The sequence below is a fragment of the Sarcophilus harrisii genome, chromosome 4 (assembly GCF_902635505.1).
Source record: "Sarcophilus harrisii chromosome 4, mSarHar1.11, whole genome shotgun sequence".
Taxonomy (NCBI): domain Eukaryota; kingdom Metazoa; phylum Chordata; class Mammalia; order Dasyuromorphia; family Dasyuridae; genus Sarcophilus; species Sarcophilus harrisii.
The window spans coordinates 263864513-263889826 of NC_045429.1; the positions used below are offsets into that span (position 1 = coordinate 263864513).

At 32.6% G+C, this 25314-nt stretch overlaps 1 protein-coding gene across 7 annotated transcripts in view; it reads right to left on the minus strand.

The window, feature by feature from the left end:
- CD2AP (CD2 associated protein) overlaps positions 1–25314 on the minus strand; it is a 179822-nt gene that overhangs the window by 98271 nt on the left and 56237 nt on the right. For all 7 annotated transcript variants that reach the window (XR_004233679.1, XM_031964742.1, XM_031964744.1 and 4 more), the window contains exon 3: positions 8991–9144. Coding sequence is in view for 6 of the 7 variants with exons in the window: in XM_031964742.1 (XP_031820602.1) it covers positions 8991–9144 (154 nt within the window). In the remaining variant the exon portion in view is untranslated. The remainder of the gene's footprint in view (positions 1–8990; positions 9145–25314) is intronic.

Below are 25314 nucleotides of genomic sequence, written 5' to 3' on the forward strand. Positions count from 1 at the left end.
GTGGTCCGGCATTTGCCTAAGTGCCCATTCCCTTTTCCCCATCATCCTTAAATCTATCTCTTAAATACCTATTCCTTTCCATTATGCTCTCCATAATTAATCCCTGCTCCATAGTTAACAAACTTGCTTTCAATGTAAACCTTTTCCTTCATATTCTTTTGATCTTATGACACTGTACTTCTGGTCATCCTTTCTAGTAACTGATTGTATTTTCACTCATATACTAGTATGAGTATGATTGAAAGTTCAAACTAAATGATGGCAACAATGGAAATGGAAAGAAAAAATAACCCTTCCCCTGCACCTTTCCCCCCCCAGCTAAAGAGCTGAAACTGAACACTAAGGAATTATAATGACAAGACTAACTTCCAAAATGAAACCTCCCCTACTTCATCATAAAGTTAAGGACTGTGGTTGGGGAGGCTAAAGAGGATGTCAGACTTTTACAATGTGTTCATTAAATTTGCTGAGATTTGTTTGTTCTGTCTTTCTGTTTTGTTTTTGATTAAGAGGGATAAGCTCTCAGGGAGAGGAAAGAAAGGGGATTACATCAGGAAATGTAAGGTGATATTAAGACATCAATAAAAATTTGTAAAAAAAAAAAACCTATAAATTTTTAAATCTCTTTAAAAAAAACAAAAGAGTAATGCTATTTAAATATGTCATCCCCAACAACATCCTATAGGTATTATATACCTAAGCCTAAAATATTCACCTTCCTTCCAATTAGTTCAGTTTCTGGTTCTTTCCTAGTCTTTTTCTTTCCTAAACTCCTGCCTTCATGAGGACACTTCAAATACATATGGATATTCTTCTCAAGAACCTTAACTTCCCAGTTTCTCCATTCACTAAATTCTCAAAGCTTACTCCTCCTCTCTATTCCCTCTCAGCTACACAAAGATTTGGACATAACCCATTATCTTATCACCCACAAGTGTTTGACTTCCATGAAGGTCATGAACTATGAAATTTCTTCATCTGATTATAACCTCTTATTATTTCCTCTTTTCTGTATTTCAAGCCCTAATCTTCTTGTTCCTTCTCTCACTGTTATGTCCAATCCCTCAATTCTTTTTGAACCATCATCCCTGCACTGGCTAAACTCTCCTTCATTCTGCCTTATTTCAACCCCTGAGTAAATCAATTTAACTCTATACTATTCTCTTTTCTCAAAATTCTTTGTCCTGTCACCAATCATGCCTTACACAACCCCAATGTTGGAATCATCCTATCATTCACTACCTTTGCTCTTGACACTGACATGATACCGAATAGATCTAGACAAAATCTAAACCAAATCCTCCTCCTCAAATTCATGTTATATACTCTCAACTGGGCCCTCCCTGCACCAAGAGAATTCATTTATGCTACCTAACGTACTTTCATTAATTCCACTTACCACAGTGACTTTCCAAAACTTCTTTTTTCCCTTCCTAGCACTCAAGATCACAACCTCAATGTCTTCAACTCATACCTGCACTCTCACTACATAATCTGTTAACAAGTCTTATTTGAAATTTGCAACATTTCTTGTATGTATCTCCCCTTCACTCCTCTCACATAGACAATACTCTGCTTGCAAGTTCTTATTATCTCTTGGCTAGATTTCAGCTTTTTGGTCAGGCTCCCTGCCACAAGTCCCCATTCCACTATTACCACACTTCAGCCACCAAAGCAATTCTCTTAAAGCTCAGTCTAGTGGTTTCTTATTATATATCCAAGCTCAAACAAAAACTCCTCCATTTGGCACTTAAAAAATCATTTTCCTAGCATTTCTTCTTATTTATCCCTCACTCTCCTCTATATATTCTGCAGTAAAGTTCTACTGGCCTACTTACAATTGTTAGATCACAAACCTCAATCATACTCATTCTCTATGCTTCCTCACTGAATGTCCTCCTTTACCTACTACTACCCCCCATGTCTGAAATGTTTTTTCTCTTCACCTCTATATCCTGGCTTTTTTCAAGACTCAGTTCAAATTCTCAAAGAGGCCTTTACTACTCCCAATCCGGGCTGCTAATGTTTCCTTTCCCTACATATGTTTCTATATTTTTATTTGCCCACACACACACACATACACAGACACCCCCTTTAATATAATGCCTTGAATAAAGTAAGCATTTAATAAAAGCTTGTTGATGCATTGGTTGAATTGAACATCAGCTAGAAGGCCAAGGAAGATTTTATTAGGCAGAAAAGGAAATACTCATTACAGATGGGAGAGAAGGGAGGGGAGGAAGTAAAAAGAAATTGGTTCCTAAAACCATGGAGGCAAAAATTGGCATGAGAACATGATTTCTAAAAAAAGGAAAACCAAATAAAGAGTATCAAAATTGAAATGGATGAATTCATCATCAATAAATAGAAAATTAAATTATTAGAAATTGTATTATATAATTATATGCCAATAAATCTAACAATCTAAGTGAAATGAATATTACAAAAATAGAAATTACCCAACTTAACAAGATGAAATAAAATATTTAAATAATCCTATCTCAGAAGAAAAAATTGAATAATCATCAGTGAACTCCCTAAGAAAAAATTTTCAGGGTCAAATTCACAAGTGAATTCTATCAAACATTTAAAGAACAGTTAATTCCAAAACTGCATAACCTATATGCAAAAAAATAGGCAAAAAAGTAGTCCTACCAAATTATTTTTACAATAAAAATGACACATTATCTAGAGCAAGAAGAGCAAAAACAAAAGAAATACTAATTTCTCTACATACTAATTTTCCTCATGAATACTTATGCAACAATTTACTAGCAAGGAAATTACAGCAAAGATCATAGCCTATGACCAAGTGGGACTTATACCAGAAATGCAGAGCTAATAGAATTTTAGGAAAACTATCAGCATAATTAACCATATCAATAACACAAACAACAAAAATCATATGATTATCTCAATAGATGCAGAAAAGGTTTCTGACAAAATACAACACTCATTACTATTTTAAAAAGCATAAGAATAAATGAGCTTTCCTTAAAATGATAAGTAGTAGCTATATAAAACCTACAGCAAGTATTTATGAGCTTTCCTTAAAATGATAAATAGTAGGGGCAGCTAAGTGGCACAGTGCATAGATCTAGCACCAGCCCTGAAGTCAGGAGGCCTAAGTTCAAATCTGGTCTCAGTCACTTAACACTTCCTAGTTGTGTGATCTTGGGCAAGTCACTTAACCCCAATTGCCTCAGGGGAAAAAAAAAAGTTAAGTAGTAGCAATATAAAACCTACAGCAAGCATTTATCTGGGAAGCTAAAAGCCTTTCCAATAAAACCAGGAGTAAAACAAGAATGTTCATTATCACTACTACTATTCAATACTATACTTGAAATGCTAGCTACAGCAATGAGAAGAAAAAGAAATTGAAGAAATTAGAACAGACAATAAGGAAATAAAACTATCCCTCTCTTTGGAGGTAATATGATGATTAATATCCTAGAGAATTAACTAGAAAACTAATAGAAATAAGTTACTGGATATAAAATAAACCCACATAAATTAATCATCCCTATTTTTATATCAACAAAGTTGACAGCAAGAAACAGAAAGAAAAATTCTGTTTAAAATAACAATAGATAATATAAAATACTTGGTAATCTACCTGCCAAGAAAAAATCTAGGAACTATATGAATACAATTACAAATACTTTTCACACAAGTAAAAGTCAGATCTAAAAAATTAGAAAAATATTGTTCATAGTTAAGGTGAGCCAACATAATAAAATTACAATTCTAACTAAATTAATTTAATCTAGCATTAATAACAATCAAACAAAAAATATTTCATAGAGTTTAAAAGAAATTGGAAGGAAAGGTCAAGAATATCAAAGCAATTGATAGGAGGAAAAAGGTAGGAAACTGGTTTAACAGTTTCAGACTGTATTACAAAGTAATTATCAAGATAATCTGGTACTGGATAAGAAAGCAATGATGGATCAGTAGATTAGTACACAATACACAGCAGCAAATGATACATACTAATTTAGTGTGATAAATATAAAGATCCAAGACTTCGGCACAAGGACTCACTATTTGACAAAAATTACTTAGAAAATTGGAAAGCAGTTTGGCAAAAATTAGGTATAGACCAACATTTCACACTATAAACTGAGATAAAGTCAAAATATGTTCATGATTGAAACAAAGAATGATATCATAAGTAAAATTGGGGAACTTTTAATATCTTACCTGTCAGATATGTAAAGGAAAAAAATCATAACCAAACAATATCAGAAAAATACATTATAGGAAAAACTAAAATGAAAAATTTTGATTACATCAAATAAAAAAGGTTTTGCAAAAATAAAACTTATGCTGCCCAAAATTAGAAGGAAAGCAGAAAACAGTGGGAGAGTGGGGAGAGATAAAGGTCTCATTTTAAAAATATGTCAAATCTATAAGAATGTAAGTCATTCCCCCATTGATAAATAGTCAAAGGATATATGGCAAGTTTTCAGATGGAGAAAATCAAAATTATCACATTATGATGAAAAAATGCTTTAAATCACTACTGATTAGAAAGAGATAAATTATTATGGCTCTGAGATACCACTTCATACCTAGCAAATTGATTAATATGACATAAGAGAAAATGTAAATGCTGGAAGGCTTATAGAAAAATCTGGACTCTAATGCTCTATTGGGGAGCTGTAAACTGATCCAAGCATTCTGGAGAACAATTTGGAACTATGAACAAAGGATTATAAAATGGTATACATACTGTTCAACACAGCAATATCAACAATAGCTCTGAATACTAAAGAGATTTTAAAAGCCTTGGGGGAAGAGGGGACAGAAGAACATATAAATATATATACACAAAACTATTTATACTATATATACAAAACCATTTATAGCAGCTCTTTTGATGGCAAAGAATTGAAAATTGAGAGAATGCCCATCAATTAAGGAATAAGAAGTGGTGGTATATGATTGTGATGGAATACTTCTATGCTATAGGAAATGACAAGCAGGATCTTTTCAGAAAAACCTGAAAAGATCTACATGAACTGATACAAAGTGAAGTGAAAAGAACCAGGAGAACATTGCATATTATAATAGCAATACTATATGACAATCAATTGTGAATGCCTTAACTATTCTAAGTAATACAACATCAATTAATAATAAAAATGCTATCTAGTTCCAGGGAAATAACTAATAAGAGTCTGAATACAGATCAAATTATCCTTTTATGCATGGCTAAAAAAAATTTGTTTTGCTCAGCTGCACGTGTATAATCTCTATAAACTTGCTTTATCTTCTCAATGAGGGAGAAAATTTTCAAAATTTAAATTTTTTTAAACATATGCAAAAAATTTTTACATGTAATTTGAAAAAAATTGATCTATTTATTTGGCCCTAACTTCTCTGCTGACCTCCAATCTCACATCTCCACTTGTCTACTGGACATCATAGGATAGATGTCCAACAGACACCTTAAACACATGTCCAAAACTAAAGTCAAAAATCTTTCCCCTAAAACCCTTTCCACATTCCAAATTCCCTATTACTATTCAGGGTACCATCATCCTCCCAATAATCCAGGCTCACATCAAAGATGTCCTCTTTGACTCTTCACCCCTTATATCCAATCTGTTAACAAGTCTTGTCAATTATATCTTAGCAACATGTCTTGTATATATAAAGCTCCTCCTTTCTTCTCAACTGTCCCATGTCCCATGATGAGGTTCTCATCACCTCACACCTGACTACTTGCAATAGGTTGCTAACTAGTCTTTCTGCCTCAAGTTTTTCCCCACTCCCAGTCTATCTTCCACTCAGCTGTCAAAATGATCTTCCTAAAAAGTGAAAATATGACTATCATCCTCTAATCATTAAACTCTATCAAATGTTGCATCAAATGTTGCAAAGAAGTCATGAGGTTGAGAAAAGATCAACGAATGTGATAAACATATTTAGTATAGTAATGGAACAGAAATAAGAAAGCATCAGGGAATTGATGAGTGAGTCAGTAATATAGACAAACTGTAAACCTAAATTCCTCTTTTGGAATTTTGATAAGGTAAAGAACATGACAATGCCAAGTATGAAAGGACAAAAGAATCTGTGGAAGATATTTTCAAGATAAAGGAGACAAACATACTTAGTGCAGAAGGGATGAGGCTGAAGATCAAGGATAAATCTATTAGTGAGAAGAAAAAAGTGGTACTAAGAAAACCCAAGTTTTTGGGGGTACAAAGAACATGACTTTCCATTTTCTGAACAAAGTAGAAAAACAAATCAAATGCTTAGGGAGAAAGGGTAATAAGTCTAAGAAATTTAAGTTTTCCAAGGATCTGTGAATTTAGAAAAAAAAAATTACATCGTTAATTTAACTAACTTCTAATTGAAATTTAGTTTCATTTCCTTCAATTATGAATGCAGGCAACCACTGTGGCAGCAACTTCAGCACCAAGAGAAATCACAGATATCGTATTACAACCTTTACAAACTTTAAAATATTTTTTACTCATCACTTTTTTGAATATTGAATTTAATATTAAAGTTTGGAAACAACAGCTTTCATACTGATGTCTTTAAAAATAAAATAAAATATATATGTAAATTTTCTCTGGGTTTCTGAAGGTCTTGGGACCAGCCTTTTCTGTAGAGCAATCACCACAAGAACAGCTAGGTGTTAGGTCCAAAAGTCTTTACTGTCTCCTTCGTTTGGTGCTCAGAGCTAGCTTTCTCCTGGCCTTCAGAGGGGACTTGGTTTCAGTGGAGAAAATGCAGGAGGACAGGCCAGTCATGGTGCTGATGAAGATGGAAATGAATCTATCTCTCCTTGACTCCCAGAGCTTGAGCTCCTGCTTCCAGTCCGTTTGTCCTCTCTGGCTCTGGCTCCGAGCCTCTCAGTTCCCCCAGGAGAGCCACCAAGAGCCTGCCCGAAGATGGAATGAATCTCGTCCAGTCCTTGCTGGCTATTATATACTCCATTATCAAAGGTGTGAATCTTGTGGAACTATATTAAGTACTAAGTACATGTACTGAACTAGAAAACTATTAAGCACCATGCTAAATTAGATAACCATTGTCTGATCCATTCCAATGACTTAACACCTTGTAAGAATTTTTTTTTCAGAATTGTGGCCCATAATATATATAAAACTGATACAAGTTTTTAAAAATCTTGGTAGCTGTACTTCATTTTAATTGACTTCTAATTTCTTGTATGCTTTATTTTACACATTTAAAAACATTTTAAGAAAAGGTCCATTCTCAGTCAAATGTCAAAGTTGCAAAATGGTTATGGTAATGTTTCAGAGTAATGAGAAAAGGGACACTAATTTGGGGGCTTGATGAGAAAAGAAAACATTTGAACCAAGTTCCACCACCTAACATGTGACCTTTAGCAAGCCATATTACCGTCTTTGAGCTTTCACTTGAGGAAAATGAAAATACCACTTTCCTATCAATTATCTTACTAATATGTCAAAGACCTGTCAGAGATTCAAAATAAACGTATATGATACTTTATATACTGTAAAGCAAAAACCCAACACACGTTACTACTAAACTACATTCTAACATAAAATAATCTAAGTAACTACACTTTTGTTAATAATAGATGGAGCACAATGTAGACTTTGCTCCATATTGAACTACAAATAGCCTTAAGGACTATTCTTTTTGTTATGATGAAATATAATATTTAAGTGATTTAAAAAAAAATCTAATACAAAATTCAATTTTCTATTTGTGGCTTTCTCTTTTATAGCTTTCAATCCTCTATAATAATTAAGGGTAACATTACACAAATTTAGTACTTACTAGACTTACTAGACTAATATATTGTGATCTCTTGACCACTTTCATTTATATAGCAAGCATCTCCTGAATGCCTAGTAGGTACAAATGTTCACTAATGCAGGTAAGGTTCATTTTTGAAGAATTCAATTTATCATTCTTGTCTCTAAAAATAAAACTTATTTAGCAAAAGTCTTGTCAATACCTTAGCAACAATGAAAGGGCATATTAAGACTTAACTTCAAGAGCACACAGTACCACTAAGATTTGGGAGGAAAAAGAATTTTCTCATCTCAAAATACTTTAGATAACTGTGAGTTATAATAGAAATACTAAATGGACTACCTAGTCAGATCCTTTTTAACAAATTATAGGCAGCAGATATAATAGTTTGTTAAATATAAAATAGTTAAAAGTTTGTGACTAGAGTTTCTAAAATCCATAGCTTAAGAGTAGGAGAAAGGAAGGAGACTATGGTGAATATTTTCAGACTAATGAATAACCAAAAAATAATTAAGTGCCCAATACATAGAAAAGCACTTACTGGGCAGAATCTACTGCAGATGCAAAGATATAAGTATGTATCTGCTCTTAAGAAACTTAGAATAGAGAAAATTTTTTTTCCAGTTATATTCATAAACTGTGATTTCATCAGTATAAGATATTCACTCCATCTGTCTTCAATTTATAATCTTTGATAGTGATCTGGGGCATTAAAAGGCTGTCACTTGCCCACAACCATGCAACTAACAGATCAGAAGCAATATTTGAACAGAGATATTCCTGACTCCCAAAACAGACTTCTATCTGAATAAGATGCTGCATCTCACCATCGTTGTTAAAACAGCAATTTGGACGGATAGCTTTTGTTGTAGGTAAAACTGTTATTATTTCTATTTTATAGATGAGGAAATTAGGGGTTCAGAAACTTGCCCAAAGTCATAGCAGTGACTTCAAAATTCTAAAATTAGCATTATTACCAATATGCTAAAACAAATTCAATTAACTATGAAACAGAATACAAAAGTGCCTAAAAAAACAGAAAAACTAAGGAGTAGGAGATGAGAAAAACAGGAGATTACATCTATTTAAATGAATCAGCAAATGAGTAACTACAAATGATCCACATCATTCTTAAATTAAAAAAAAAACTGAATGCTACTGTATTAAATTATTCAAATAATATTTTAAAATGTTAGAAGATGAAGAAAGTTTTTACATACTCTTCTTAACATTTTTGGTTAGAGGATGTGGCTGAATTCCACCTGCTGGAAGTCCATAAGTGCTTATGCGTTGTACAAGATTGGCTACGTTTCCGGGCTTATCTCGCTTGAAAGGAAAATTTTCATCCTTGGCTTCAACCTCTCTCTTAATTTCCTACAAAGAGGGGAAACGAAAAAAAAATTAAAATTTCAAATTATTAAATTCTCTAATACAAAATAAAATATTAATTAATACAATATTAATGATGACTTTATGAAAAATACTTTTATGTAGCACAACTGCAGAAAAGACCAAGAGTACATCAAAGAATGACTATTTCTAGAATCTCAGGAAAAGCTAAAAGATTGTCACCACAATGAAAAGGACAATGTGCCAGTGCCTTGAAAAATGTGAACACTATCCATAAAATGATACCCTATCTCATTATTCTCCCTCTAGATCCACCTTCACATTTCTTCCACTTGTTTTTCAATTAATCTTCTACTTTACACACTAACCATACCCTAAATATACTCAGCTGTAATATAGCAATCACAGAAATTTGCAGGGCAGCAGGCAGTTATTTACATTATGGCTTCCCCATTGCTACAATATAAAGTGAGAGAAACCTCATTTTCTTATTTTATTATCCACAAGATCTGATGTTCCTAAGTATCATTTAAATTTTTAATAGGAGAATACTTTTGAAGATACTGGGAATTGTGGTGTTTCAAAAGCAACATCTAAAGATTTAAAATCTATGTTAAACTTGAAAAACAATAATACTGAAAACAATTTTGCATTTTTTGTTAAGAATTATAGACGCTATAAGAAAAAGGAATTAAATAAACTAATGAAATAAAATAGAAAAAAAAAAAAAACACCTCATTACCAAATCAACATTTTGAATTTTGAAAGATATTTTTCAACAAAGTCATTTTACTGGGTTTTCAATTTTATCAAAACAAAAGAAAATTGCAGATGTAAAATGTGATCTGGTATAATGAAAAGATTACTAGAGGGATTACTAGAGGGATTCAGCTTCTAATCCTTATTCTAGCATCAACTAACTGGGTAACACTGGGCAAGTTATTTACTGGGCCTCTTTTCTCTTACCGTAAAATGAGAGTATTAGATTAGATGGCCTATGATGAATCCTTCAGAAAAAGCACAATTCCATTTAAGTTTCCTCAATAATTGAGAATCAAAATCCACTGGATAATACTATTTTCAGTATATTTAAATTATTAACTATAATTTAAATGATACATTTTTAGTATTTTAATGGAAATTTTTCTAAAATAAAAGTATACTAAATAATACATTTTAGCCATCTATGGACAATATATAGTCATGTTTATGAAAATCAAGTATTGGGATCTATAATAGATGGCAAAGCAGTGCTATATATAAATAGGGTGTGGTAGTAACCAATATCTCTGTCCTTTCTCCTTTTGATTTAGATTAATTTTTCCTTAAAAAGTATAAAAACTATACTCAAAATCTGGTTGGTTCGAAAGGGCAGGCTATTGATCTCAATCTCTGATTGCCTGTGTGCAAAGCAACCATAATGAACTCAAGGCATGTTCCAATGCAACAGTGATAGAGACAATCAAATACAAACAGGGTTAAAAAGCTCCTCCTTCCATTCCAAACAAGACTGTCAGAAACTTGAAGGTGCCTATTAGAGGGGTCAAAACCTAAATGTCCAGAAAACAGATCCTGGAATAGGTAAATTCTGACTGTTCCATAAAGTTCAGTATTTACATAAAGATATCATTTGGAACAACTCAAGATTTAGATTCATACTTCTCTCTGAATCACAACAAACATGGTGAGCCCGTGTTTCAAGAGAAACTTCCAGGAGGTCTGATTAGTTTAATCTCCTATATTCAAAATGGAGCCTTTGGGAGTCCCTCCCAAAAGGGACTGAGTCAACCTTTAGTGGGGATTGTGTAAACAGAGATTGATACAAGGCAGAAGCCCTTACTCATTCTAGATCACTAGGAGACTGAGAAAAAACTGAAGCACAAGTGGAACTGTGATTTCCTTAATCTAGGCAGCTTCTCAAATGTACCAATGTAGGTCCATCCCTATCATTTCATAGAGCACTGAAAAGTTAGTGACAGTATAAAACAATGACAGGCTATGAATCCTGGTCTTCTCAAATCCTAAACCAACTCTCAATCTTCTAATTCACAATTCTTTTTCAGCTCCTCTTTTTAGGAATTCAAAAAATTCATTAAAGTTCTTATCTACCATGACACACTTACCACAGATTCATTTCTAGTTTGTAATCCACTAAAATCTCCAGTTCTTTTCCAGATAAAATACTATGCTGTGACTAGTCTATCTTATGTTTGAGGTTTTGTTTGTTTTTGTTTTTCAGTAAAATTTAAAAAAAAAACCCTAAGTCTATTTATTATCCCTATAAACTAACTCAGTAGAACTGGCTCAGTGTTCTAACCCAGAAGTTAGCAAACTTTTTCTGTGAATGACCTAATAGTAAATATCTTAGACTTTGTGGGCCAAGAAGCAAAATCAAAGATATTACATAGGTAATCAGTCATGTTATAATGCACATTTCAAAAACACATAATTAGAATTTCAAGTGTCTTTCAGCTCCATTTCTTCCTCAAGAAACAGCTTGAAGAAAACTAAACCAATAATAATATAAAAATAATAATAATTAATAATAATTCACAAACTGCAACCCTTTTTAACTTTCTCTTTCACAAGCAAATTTCAGGTCTTGTCAATTCTAATTTTGCAATATCTCTTGTATATTAAGTTCCCTCTTCTCCTTCTACCATCCCAATTTCATGCAAGCAGCTCTTATCACCTCACAAAGCAATGACCTACTGACTAGGCTAACTCAAGTCTCTCCCTACTTTCAATCTATCCTCTCTACTCAGCTTCAAAATTATCATCCTATGATCAATATATCACCTCCTGATCATTAAACTCCAGAAGCCTATTGCTTCCTGGATCAAATACAAAATTTTCTGTTTCACTTTTTATAATCTATCCTCTTCCTGAATTCTTAGTCTTCTTAAACTTAATTCCTCTTTTTTCATACATTCTGTGATCCAATGACACTGGCTTCTTGCTCTTGCTCCCACAAAGTATTCCCATCTTCCAACTCGATACATTTTCAATAGCTGGACCTCATTCATTCCCCCATCTTGACCTTTTGGGCTTTCCTAGTTTTCTTCAAATCTGAGCTAAAATTTCACCTTCTGCAAGCAGTCATTCCCAGTTCTCCTTATTGTGTGTGTCTTCTCTAAAGATTTCCACCAATTTATCTTTTATATACCTTATTTGTGCATACTTGTTTGCATGCTGTTTCGCTCAATTAGAAGCTTGAGCTCCCACAGATTTTAGATAAGGGGCAGTTTTTGTCTTTCTTTGTATCCCAGAGATTTCCCAAAGTGCATGGTACACAGCAAGCATTTAACAAAAATACTTATTGACGAGTTGCAAAGGCATATAAAAAGAAAGTTTAATTATGATAAATTTCCAATTCACTAGGAAAAGGGCTATCCACAAATCTATGAGATATTTTTGATTTACAGGAAAAGCAATGCCACACAATGTACATGTTGATTACATGATTAATATTCTTTCAAGAAAGAGTAGGGAAAAGTTGGCATTAACTAAACTTTATAACTGAAAGGGTTGACCAATTATACAAACAAGTTTGATATAGAAACTTAAAAAAAAAAAAAAACTTAAAAGGAATACATCTAGGAATAAGATGTTTTAAGTAAGGACAATAGCAGATGGTAATAACTACAAGAAAAAACAAACTACATCTGGTTCTGCAAAAGAAAAATAAAGGAAGAAAAAGTAGTACAGAAAAAATTAGATTCTAAGCAGATGCTCACCAACTGAGAAATGGCTGAACAAATTGTAGTATATGAATGGTATATTACACAGCAAGATATGATACACATATACACAATACAAAAATTACAGTGAAATGATGTAAAGTCAAAGAACAATTTATACAAGCACAAAACCGGCAAGACAAACAACTCTGAAAAATTTAAGAACTCTGTGATCAATTCAATGACCAAACCTTACCTCCTGAGGACCTATGATGAAGCCTGTTATCAACTTCTTAACAGAGGTGCTCTCAAGAAATATACATTTTGTACATGTTCACTGTATGGATCCAATTTTACTGTGCTTGATACAAAGACTGTTTCCTCTCTGGTAGACAGAGAATTGTGATTTAACCGGTCTAAAAAATTCCAGATGAGGAAAATTCCTACCAATCTGAGTGACCTCCTTCTCAACAACTTATCATAGAGAATTGTCTGTAGTTCAAAAAGATTGAAAAACATGCTCAAGAGCACAAAGCTAGTACCATGTATCAGAAGGCAAAACTTGTACACTTGTACAGTTAGCTTCAAGAATATCTCATTAAACATCTATATCATACTGCCAACTAGAGTATTTTTTATTTTTGTCTATGATTCTATTTCATTAAAAACACAGGTTATAGATATATTCAAAAATCTAACCACAGAACAGTGTTTTCTTTTGAATCTTTTTGTTATACAACTAAAAGATATATTTAAAAACATCTAATTTATCATCACCTTAACTAATAAAGTATTCAAGCTGTTTACATATAACTAAAAAGTATGACAAAGAAAAATTTTTTTTAATTAAAAGTACAGGGTTATCAAGAAAAAAATCTGTTAAAAGTGTACCTATTACTTTCCAGAAGACTAGAACAGAAAATATTAGTGCAGGTATATCTTGTTTTATTGTGCTTTGCTTTATTGAGCCTCACAGATAATTGTTTTTTAACAAACTAAAGGTTTGCAAGCAAGCCAATTGGCATCATTTTTTTTTAAACACAGTGTGCTCTCGTGTTTATATTTTCTTTATTATTATCATTTATTATTTTTATGTTATTCAATTCTTTTTTATTGTCCCTGACTCTTCATGACTTTTGGATTTTTTTTGGCAGAAATACTGGAGATATTTGCCATTTCCTTCTCCAGTTCATTTTATAGATGAGGAAACTGAGGTAAAGAGGAATAAATGACTTGCCCCGGGGTCACACAGGTAGTATCTAAGGATAAATTTGAATTCAGATCTTTCTGACTCCAGACTCAGCAAACTATTCACTTCCCCATCATGTCTTTGTGTTTTGATTTAGTAATTCTTATAAGCTACAGGCATACCTTGGAAATAATGAGGATTCTCTTCCAGACCACCACAATAAAGTGATCACAATTAAAATAAGTTATGTTTTTCTCGTATGCAAACTAAGAATCTAAAGCGTAACTACTCAATTTAATCAGGATTTATTTATTAAGCACTTACTACTTTTTTAAAAAACAAAATTTTATGGCTGATTTTTGTTTTACAGTACCGAAATTTCTCCCAATATCCTTCTTTGTCCCAAAGAGACATTCAATAGAATACTTTTTTTTGAAATAAAATGAGAGAGAAAATGTCAACCAAACCTATCAATACACTAAAAAAATAAATAAATCTAGTGTTGCATAGTGACTGACCTCCCATCCCTGAAAAAGAGTGGAGTATGAACATCTTCTCATATCTCTTCTTAAAGATTATTGCAGTTCTGCAACATTCACTTTTTACTTTTTTATGTTTGGTGTTTCTTTCATTTACATTGTTGTAAACATTTCATATATTATTTCCTTGGCTATGCTTGTATCACACTTTGCATCACCTTCATGATTTTTCCCATACTTCTTTCTATAGAGTCGTCATAGTCATCACTGGTACAGCATATTAATTTCATTACAACCATGTAACAACTTGTTTAGCCACTTTCCAATGGGCATCTAATTTGTTTCCAATTCTTTGCTATAAAGAGCACTTACTTCTATGAGAAAAGCATCGTACTAGCTGTTGAGAGATTAATAAAAAGACAAAAACAGATCTTACAATTCACTAGGATGATCTAACATGTAAAAAAGGAAAGTATATACCTAATCATCTGAGAAAGGAGAAAGCCCAAAAGTAGTAGCACATAAGCATTAAAGGAAGCTAGAGTTTTTGAGTTAAAAGGAGACTGTTTCAAATAAAATGAAATGTTGGCTTCAGAAAATGGCAAACAAAGCCAGTCAATATAGCTAAAACAGAATGATGGAGAATAATGGTAACCTCCTTTTATCTCATAGGCTTAATCTTAATTAAATTAGATTAATAAATTTATATCTTGCTTGAGTCTCCTTTCTCCAGAGCTCCAGGACTGCAATAGCAATTGCCTATTGACTATTTCACACTGACATGCCCACATGTGTTTAAAAATTCAGTATGAATGCTAAAATCCTTTTACCACCATCTATGTAATCACTTAGTTTGGCAACTAAAGCATTATACTTTAGTCCTCTAAGATCAAATACAATCTCTTCTGCTTAGCTTTCAAATCCCTTCACAACTTGGCTACAATCTTCTTCTATCCCATCATTATATATTACTTTTTTCCTATATTCTTCAATACAACCAATTCTTCTTGCCATTCCTCATACAAAAAGAACTCCTCTAATAGATCTGAATATGTCTGCACTCTAACCTCACTGATAATTCTAAGAACTCTCCATCTTCCTTCAAAATTCTACTAAAGTGTTACATGTTCCTAATCCCCCAAATGCTAGTGTCTTTACCTTTCAACATCATATTTTTCCCCTACCAGTAGAATGTAAGCTCCTTGAAAGCAGTGATTATTTTTTATTTTTGTTTCTCTATTTCCAGCATCTACACAGTACCTGGTATATAAGTGAGGCTTAATAAATATTTCATTGATCAACTGTAAAAAGCCTGTAAGGCTAGGTTTTAGTCATATTTTAATGGTCATTAAGCTTCAAAATTTGCATTTTTTACCAGATGCACTAGGGATCCCTATTGGAAGGAAGTAATGTAGATGTGTTACACTAATAAAAATCTCTAAAATTTCATCTCACACATTTAATTAATTGACAAAGATATCACTAGAGGAAATGCTTATAAATTGGCACCTGTATGAAATATGGAAGATAGACAACAGAAGAGTACCAGTAAAAATTAGAAACCAAAAATCCAATTTAAGAGGTTACTGCAACAGTTCAGATGATAAGGGATGGCGCCAAGTGAAAGAAAAGGGAATAAATGAGAAATACTGGGACAGAAGAATCCATAATATTTAATAACTGATTGGAAGTATAATAAAATAGTCACAGGAAGAAGGATGACTATGAGGCTGCAAACCTAGATGATTGGATAAAGAAAACGTGTCTACTTTTGGACACTGTGAGGTTAACAGGCCTTTAAGATAACTGCTTGCTTGATGGATAGTCTGATTCAGTGGAAAAATCTACTAGATCTACTAGAATCAAAAGATATGGGTTCAAAGTTTGAGCCTCTCACTAACTTGAATGTCCTTGGATAAATCACAATCTTTCCCAAGATCTCAGTTTTCTCAGCTGTAAAATGAAGTATTGGGATTTGGTGGCTTCTGAGATACCTCCAGCTCCAGAGACTAAGGATAAATTTAAAAGAGATATGGAGAGGTGACATGGAACGTCTTGACTCCTTTCAAAATGGAGTTATTTGTTCAAAATAAAGAATTAATTTCTGATACAATGATTTATGTTCTTCTTAGAATTTTCATTTTAATCCCCTCTAGACATTTCTATTTTTGGCAAAAGAAGCACCAATGTTCTAATCTAATTAGACTTAAGAATGAGAGAAGTCTCTTTCCAATCCATTCTCCAGTTGCAAAACTGACAATGATTGCTTAAAACAAAACAACCACCACCACTAAAAAAAAACAAAAACAAAAGAACGTATGTCTCCCTATTGCTTCTATGGTAAAATACAAATTTCTTCACCTGGCATTTAAATAATACCACAAGTTGGCTCCCTATCTAGTGCTTCCCAAACTTATTTAATGTTGCCTTTACCTATCACCTACTGTTCAAATCAAACTGGTTCACTGGCTGTTCCCTATACATGACATTTCTACCAGGCTTATTCGCAACTAAAGTTGAATATCTGAGCATGATAATCATGGAAATATGTATAAAAGAACTGCACGTGTTTAACATATACTGGATTAGTTGCCGTAGAGGGCAGGAGGTGGGGAGAAGGGAGGGAAAAAACTTTGGAACATAAGATTGTACAAGGGTGAATGTTAAAAATTATCTAAGCATATGTTTTGAAAATTAAAAAAGCTTTAATTAAAAAAAAGTGCAAGATAGTAAAAAAAAAAAAAAGTTGAATATCTGGGTATGTATTCATTTCTCATCTCTGCCCATTTAAAGACAAATGACAGATGACAAATGGGTAGAAAAACAGGTGGATGAGAGGAGAGGGAGAAAAGGAGAGAGAAAAGCCAGAGGAGAGGGATAAGAGAGGAAAGAGAGATCCCTAATGGAACATTTACAGGCTATTGAGATCCAGAATATGAACATCTTTGTTCATTCTAAGAAGTGATGTAGGCCTTGGGATTTGCTGAGACTGTGTAATTATAAAGTTTAAAACTTTGAGGAAGCATTGGCATGGATAATAGAGTTCACCAGCAGAAATTATGATAAGTAGGTGGAAGAAATGACAGGAAATAAGAAGTCCAGAATAAAGGGCAAGTTTGAACTCTAAGGAAAGAACTCCAAAGGCAAAAAATAATTAGTTGTATATATTTTCTAGTACTACCATTATTAAACTAATTCTTTCATATCTCAGTAAAAGTAATCTGGTATTACTTCTCAATTCCAAAATCTATTAATATAGCTCCTGCAGGTCACAGAAACACAAGTTTAAAAAAAAAACCAAGCTGCTCCTTAATCACAAAATCAGGAATGAGATGATAGTTAATATTTTATATTACCAACAAAATGCATGCTATATTGCAAGCGACATAAAAGAATATAAAATTTATTTTTAATTCTAATTCCTAACATTTTCCAATTTTATCTTTTTTATCCGCATAAATTCTTGTTATGCATATATTAAAAAGCATGAGATGGGAATAAGGCAATGAAATTAACTTCTCAAATGCTCCTCAAAAATTGGATGCCTATATATTCCTGTTTTTGATTTACTGTAGTTTTACAAATTACCTCTGCACCTCTGAACACTTAGAAATATCTTGCAGTGACGAAAAAAAAATAGAAGACAAAACATCATAAAATGAAACTGTTACCTGCTCCAAACAATATCCTATACATCTAGAAGAAGATTGGTAATAAAATCATATTCAAGTAGTTTATGTGGTGTGAGGGACACTAGAGTATGGAGAAAGGGATTGCTAATTCAGTCCTTCAAAGCAGTTCGACATTACACATAAAGGGTGACTAATAATTCTCTATTCAATTTTCTATTTAATTTTTTCTTTAAAAATAAAAATTCAAAAAAAATTCTCAAATTGATAAATGGTCAAAGGATATGAACAGACAACTAAGAAATTAAAACCATTTCTAGTCATATGAAAATATGCTCTAAATGACTACTGATCAGAGAAATGAAAATTTAAGACAACTCTGAGACACCTTATATACCTCTCAGCTGGGCTAAAATTACAGGAAAAAATAATAAATCTTGGAGGGAAAGTAAGAAAATTGGGACACTAATACACTGTTGGTGGAGTAGTGAACTGAAGAGTAATTTGAAACTATGCCCCAAGGGCTATTAAATTGTGCATACCCTTCTATCCAGCAGTATCTCAGACTGGGTCTATATGCTAGTATGAAGAGATTAAAAAAAAGGGGAAAAGGACCCACATGTGCAAAAATGTTTGTAGCAGCCCTTTTTGTATTGACAAGGAACTGGAAATTGAGTGGATGCCCATCAGGAGGAGAAAGCTGATTAACTATGGTATATGGATATTATGGAATGATGTTCTTCTATAAGAAATGATCAGCAAAATGATTTCAGAAAGGTCTGGAGAAACTTGCATGAACTGATGCTAAATAAAGTTAAATAAAACCAAGAAAACATTGTGTACAGTCACAAGATTATGCAATGATCAATTCTAACGGACATGGCTCTTTTTAACAATGAGGTGATTCAGACTAACTACAATAGACTTGTGATGGAAAGAGCCAGCTGCACCCAGAGAGTTCAGTGGGGACTAAATGTAGATCACAATGTAGTATTTTTCACCCTTTTTGTTGTTTGCTTGCTTGCTTTTTGTTTTCTCATTTCCCCCCCCTTTTTGATGTGATTTTTCTTGTGCAGCATATTTGTGAAATACATATAGAATACTTATATATGTTTAACCTACATTGGGTTACTTGATGTTTAGGGAAATAAGGGAAAAAAATTTTGGAACACAAGGTTTTGCAAATATGAATGTTAAAAACTATCTTTGCATATATTTTGGGGAAAAAAACTAGTTTTAAAAAATAGAAATTCAAATGAATAATGTTATATACAAAATATATTTTGAATTTTAGGATTCTCTAAACATAAATTAATTTTTTTAAATCATTCAAATGTTTTAAAACTTTTTTTGCTATAAAACTAATCTATATAAATCTAATAATAAAATGAGACAACCATCAAGTCATCTGCTCAATTTAATTATAAATTTAATAAAAGTAAGTAGGTTCTTGACTACTAAAAAAATCTTGAGCACAGATAATCTACCACCACTTATAATGAAATGGTTTCATAACTTTTAAAATAATATTAAAAACAGAAACGCAATGATCCTTCTAGAAAAAGTGCTAAATTTGCTCATAAGCCACAATATATTTTTCTGGGAATGGATCATGAACACGAGTCATTGTCACTAAAATTTACTATATTTTAAATATAAAAGAATTAAAACAATTAATCATGATTTATGACTGTGAAGCAAGAAAAATATTACATTTTAAAAACAAAAATAGAAGGAACAACAATTAACTTACTAGCACTTGAAACATTTTTGTGAACACACCCACTTTTGCTTTCAAGCTGCTGAAGCAAAAATGCCACAAAGAAAACAGGTTATGCATTAACTTGTATAATAATAGTTTTAAAGTCTCTATAAAGCTTTCAATAGAGACTGCCCCCATGCCATTCTGCTTTTCACTTTTAGGCTCAATAAATACTTTCTATTTACCTTCTTTTCCAAGAAATTTGCAATTACTAGTTTTTTGTGTTCCCTTTAAGTAATTCTTTAAAAAAAAAAAAAAAAAAAGGATTTTATTTTTCAAATACATGTAGAGATAGTTTTCAACCTTCATTTTTGCAAAACTTTGTATTTCAAATTTTTCTTCCTGTCTTCCTCCTCCTCCTCCTCTCAAGACATCAAGCAATAAAGATTAAACATGAGCAATTCTTCTAAATATATTTCCTTATTCGTCAAGGTACACAAAAATCAGATCAAAAGGGGAAAAAAGACAGGAAGTAAAAAGTAAACAAACAACAAAAGGTGAAAATACTATGCTTTAATTCACATTCAATCTCCCAAGTTCTCTCTCTGAATGCAGATGGCCCTTTCCATTACAAGTCTAATGGGATTCCAATGCCTGGAATCATCTCACTGTTGAAAAGAGCCAAGTCCACACAGTTGATCATCACATAATCTTGATGTTTCTATGTGCAATGAGCTCTTGATCCTGTTCCAAGTAATATTTTTGTATTCCTATTTGTAAATACCACTTCCGGTGGTGGTGACAGAGGGTGATGAAACATCAAGATGGCTGAGAAAGGCAGAAATTCCCCTAAACTCTCCCAAATTCCTCTCCAAACAATTCTAATACTTCAAAATTAATTCTAAAACTTACAGAATCCACAAAAGGATGAGATGAAATTTTCTAGCAGAAAACAATTAAGAAGGTTGACAAGAAATGTTTAGGTAAGAATGGAGCACAGATTAAGTGTCCCACCAAACAAACAGAAGGCCTTGAAGATGACAGAATTAAAAGCACCAGTACCTCTGCCACTCTCAGATGGTAAGGGAGTCAGACAATGGGTCAAAGGGCAATTACATGGGCCTTTTGCTGCCACTGGATGTAGGACTCTACTCCACAGCCCACTCTCCTCCATCTAGATCACAGTACTAGGATGAAAAAAAGAGCACCAAGCAAACCAAAGTTTGAAGCTGCAGGAAAGCAGGACCATTGTTCATAGTGTGAGGGCAGAAAAGAGTGCTTATGATAACAAACTAGATCACAGTACAGGAGAGTAGTAAGCACAGCTCTCCTTAGATCATACCATGGAAGAACTGAAAACTAATAGAATCCCAGAACTAGCTCTGAAAACGGATGCACAAAAAACCTAAAGCTTGGAACTCTGTGCCCCCACCACTCAGTAGCAGAACCCAACTTTAACATAGCTAAAAGTCAAAAAATGGGCAGGTGGGTAGTGCAGTGGTTAGGAGCACCAGCCCTGAAGTTCAAATCTGGCCTCAAACATTTAACACTTTCTGGCTGTGTGATTTTAGACAACTCACTTAACCCCAATTGCCTCAGGAAAAAAAAAGTCTAGAAAAATAAGCAAATAACAGAGAAAGAATTTGACTATACAAAGTTACTAACGTGACAGGAAAGAGATAACAAAAACTCAGAAGGAGACAACAAAACCAAAACCAAAAGAAAAATGTCAACTGGTCGCCTCAGCCTCTCACCCCCATAAAGAATTCTTAGAAGAGTTCATAAAAAGATTTTTATAATTATATGAGAAGTAGAGGAAAAACTGGGGAGAGAAATAAAAGTGATGCAAGAAAATAATGGGAAAAAAGTTACCTTGGTAAAGAAGCCATACACATGTGTGCACATACATACATACACACACACACACACACACACACACACACACACACGCTTAAGAAAATACATGAAAAAACCAATTGGCTAAATGGTAAAAGAGCACAAAAGTAAAATAAAAAATTCCTTTAAAAGTAGATTTGACCCAAATAGGAAAAAGATATAAAAATAAGAGAATTCCTTAAAAAGCAAAAATGTCAAAGGAAAGAATGTTAAAAATTCATTGAATAAAAGAACTCTTTAAAAAATAGAATTGGTGAGATGGGAAAAAGAGGTACAAAAATTCCCCAATGAAAACAATTCCTTTAAAAATTAAAAATGTGCATATTAAAAAATGCACATACCTAAATTGTGCATTAAGTATGCACAAATTATTGACTATGTGAGACATCAAGAAACAATAAAACAATCAAAGCAAATGAAAACATAGGGGAAAAATGTGAAATATCTCATTAGAAAAAAACAACTGACCTGAAAAGAGATCCAGGAGAGTATTCAAGAATTACTGAACTACCTGAAAATTATGATTTTAAAAAAAAGAGCCTAGACAAGTATAAAGCTGCTTTGTCCAGAGTGACCCTGTAGGTTGAGGTATCCTGGAGCTAAAATGAGACATCATAAACGTAATATACAGCCAGAGCAGTATGAGAACCCTACAACTTTAGGAATGCCCAAAGGTAGAGAAAAAGTAGGGCCTAGTCTTAAGTACTATAGAACAAGCAGCAACTTACCCATTCCATCAAGGAATGTAGGTGCAGAGTTTGACTCAAACACAAGCTCCAAACTTAGGTACTGAGATGAGAATATATAAGCAAATAAAAGAAAATGCCAAATATGATGCAGAAACATATTGCACTGAGAAATTAACTGAGAAAGGAATGAATACAAAAAAGATTAACTCCAATACAAATTCAAGTAGAGCCTGAGAGAAAAAAAATGTCCTGACCAAAAGGAGAACAAGAGTACCTGGAAAAAAAATGAAAGAAGCAGCACAGTTAGAGAAGAAAGAACAGTAAGAAGTGATACCTTAGGACAGGAAGAATGACTTAATGAGACAAAAATAATACAAAATTAAAAGACTGAAAAAAAAATGAAGAAAATGTAAGGAAAAATTATCAAAAGCACTAGAAGATCTAGAAAATAAATTATGGAGAGAGAATCTAAGAAACTATGCAAGACTACCCTAAAAAGTCTAGAGATCATACTTCAAAATTTTAAGTAAAAATTGCCCAGATCACTTAGAAACAAAGTAAAATGAAAATAACATATTTCATAAATTTCACTTTCATATGAAATGGTCAAAGGTAGGTTTAATACAATTACACTTACACATATTGTTGTGCCACAGTTCTCTTTTATTATCTTGACTCAATTTTCCTAATTATCCTGCCTCAGTTTCCCTAATTGTTCTGGTCAGTCCTGCAAAACCACCCCTTTCTTCCTCTTAATCAGAATATTTGATATCTTATATTTTAGAATATCAGAATGCCTCTCTCCCCATATCTCAAGCAATCAGAATATCAGATACCATCTTATCAAAATGCCTCTCCCCCAAAACTGAATGGTGATAGAAAGGAATATACTTTCTTCTCAGCAGCTCATGGAACCTACACAAAAATTGGCCATATATTAGGACATAAAGACCTCAAAATTAAATGCAGGAAGGCAGAAATAGTAAATATTTTCTTTTCAGATCATAATGCAATAAAAACTACATTCAACAAAAAGTTAGTGTAAATAAATTAAAAAGTAATTGGAAACTAAATAATCTCATCTTAAAGAATGATTGGGTGAAACAGCAAATTATATACAAAATTAATAACCTCACTCAAGATAATGACAACAGTGAGACATCATACCAAAACTTGTGGGATGCAGCCAAAGTGGTAATAAGAGGAAACTTTATATCCTTAGAGGCTTACTTGACAAAATAGAGAAAGAGAAGGTCAATGAATTGGGCTTGCAACTGAAAAAGTTAAAAAAAAAAAGACCAAATTAAAAACCCCCAATCAATTACTAAACTTGAAATTCTAAACTTAAAAGGAGAAATTAATATTGAAAGTAAAAAAATTATTGAATTAATAAATAAAACTAAGAGTTGGTTTTATGAAAAAACCAATAAAATTGATAAACCTTTGGTAAATCTGATTAGAAAAAGGAGAGAGGAAAATCAAATTAGTAGTCTTAAAAATGAAAAGGGAGAATTTTCCACAATGAAGAGGAAATTAAAGAAATAATAAGGGGTTACTTTGCCCAACTTTACGCCAATAAATTTGATAACGTAAACAAAATGGATGACTACTTCCAAAAATATAGGCTTCTCAGATTTTCAGAGGAGGAAGTAAATTGCTCAAATACTCCCATTTCAGAAAAAGAAATAGAACAAGCTATTAATCAACTCCCTAAAAAAAAAATCCCCAGGACCAGATGGATTTACATGTGAATTCTACCAAACATTCAAAGAACAATTAGTCCCAATGCTTTATAAACTATTTGAAAAAATAGGGAATAAAGGAGTCCTACCAAATTCCTTTTATGACACAGACATGGTATTGATACCTAAACCAAGTAGGTTGAAAGCAGAGAAAGAAAATTATAGACCAATCTCCCTAATGAATATTGATGCTAAAATCTTAAATAAAATATTAGCAAAAAGACTACAGAAAATCATCCCCAGGATAATTCACCATGATCAAATAGGATTTATACCAGGAATGCAGGGCTGGTTCAATATTAGGAAAACTATCAGCACAATTGGCCATATTAATAACCAAATTAACAAAAACCATATGATCATCTCAATAGATGGAGAAAAAGCATTTGATAAAATCCAACATCCATTCCTATTAAAAACACTTGAGAATAGAAGAATAAATGGACTTTTCCTTAAAATAATCAGTAGCATTTATTTAAAACCATCAGTAAGCATCATATGTAATGGAGACAAACTGCAACCATTCCCAGTAAGATCAGGAGTGAAACAAGGTTGCCCACTATCACCGTTACTATTTAATATTGTATTAGAAATGCTAGCTTTGGCAATAAGAGCTGAGAAAGAGATTAAAGAAATAAAAATAGGCAATGAGGAAACCAAATTATCACTCTTTGCTGATGATATGATGGTATACTTAGAGAACCCCAGAGATTCTACTAAAAAGTTATTAGAAATAATCCACAACTTTAGCAAAGTTGCTGGTTATAAAATAAACCCACATAAGTCATCAGCATTCTTATATATCACTAACAAAATCCAACAGTCAGAGTTACAAAGAGAAATTTCATTTGAAGTAACTACTGATAATATAAAATATTTAGGAATCTATCTGCCAAGGGAAAATCAGAAACTTTATGAGCAAAACAACAAAACACTTTCCACACAAATTAAGTCTGATCTAACCAATTGGAAAAATATTAAATGCTCTTGGATAGGGCGAGCAAATATAATAAAGATGACAATATTACCTAAACTAATCTATTTATTTAGCGCTATACCAATCAGACTCTAAAAACTATTTTAATGACCTAGAAAAATAACAACAAAGTTCATATGGAAAACAAAGGTCAAGAATTCAAGGAATTAATGAAAAAAAATCAAATGATGGTGGCTTAGCTGTACCAGATC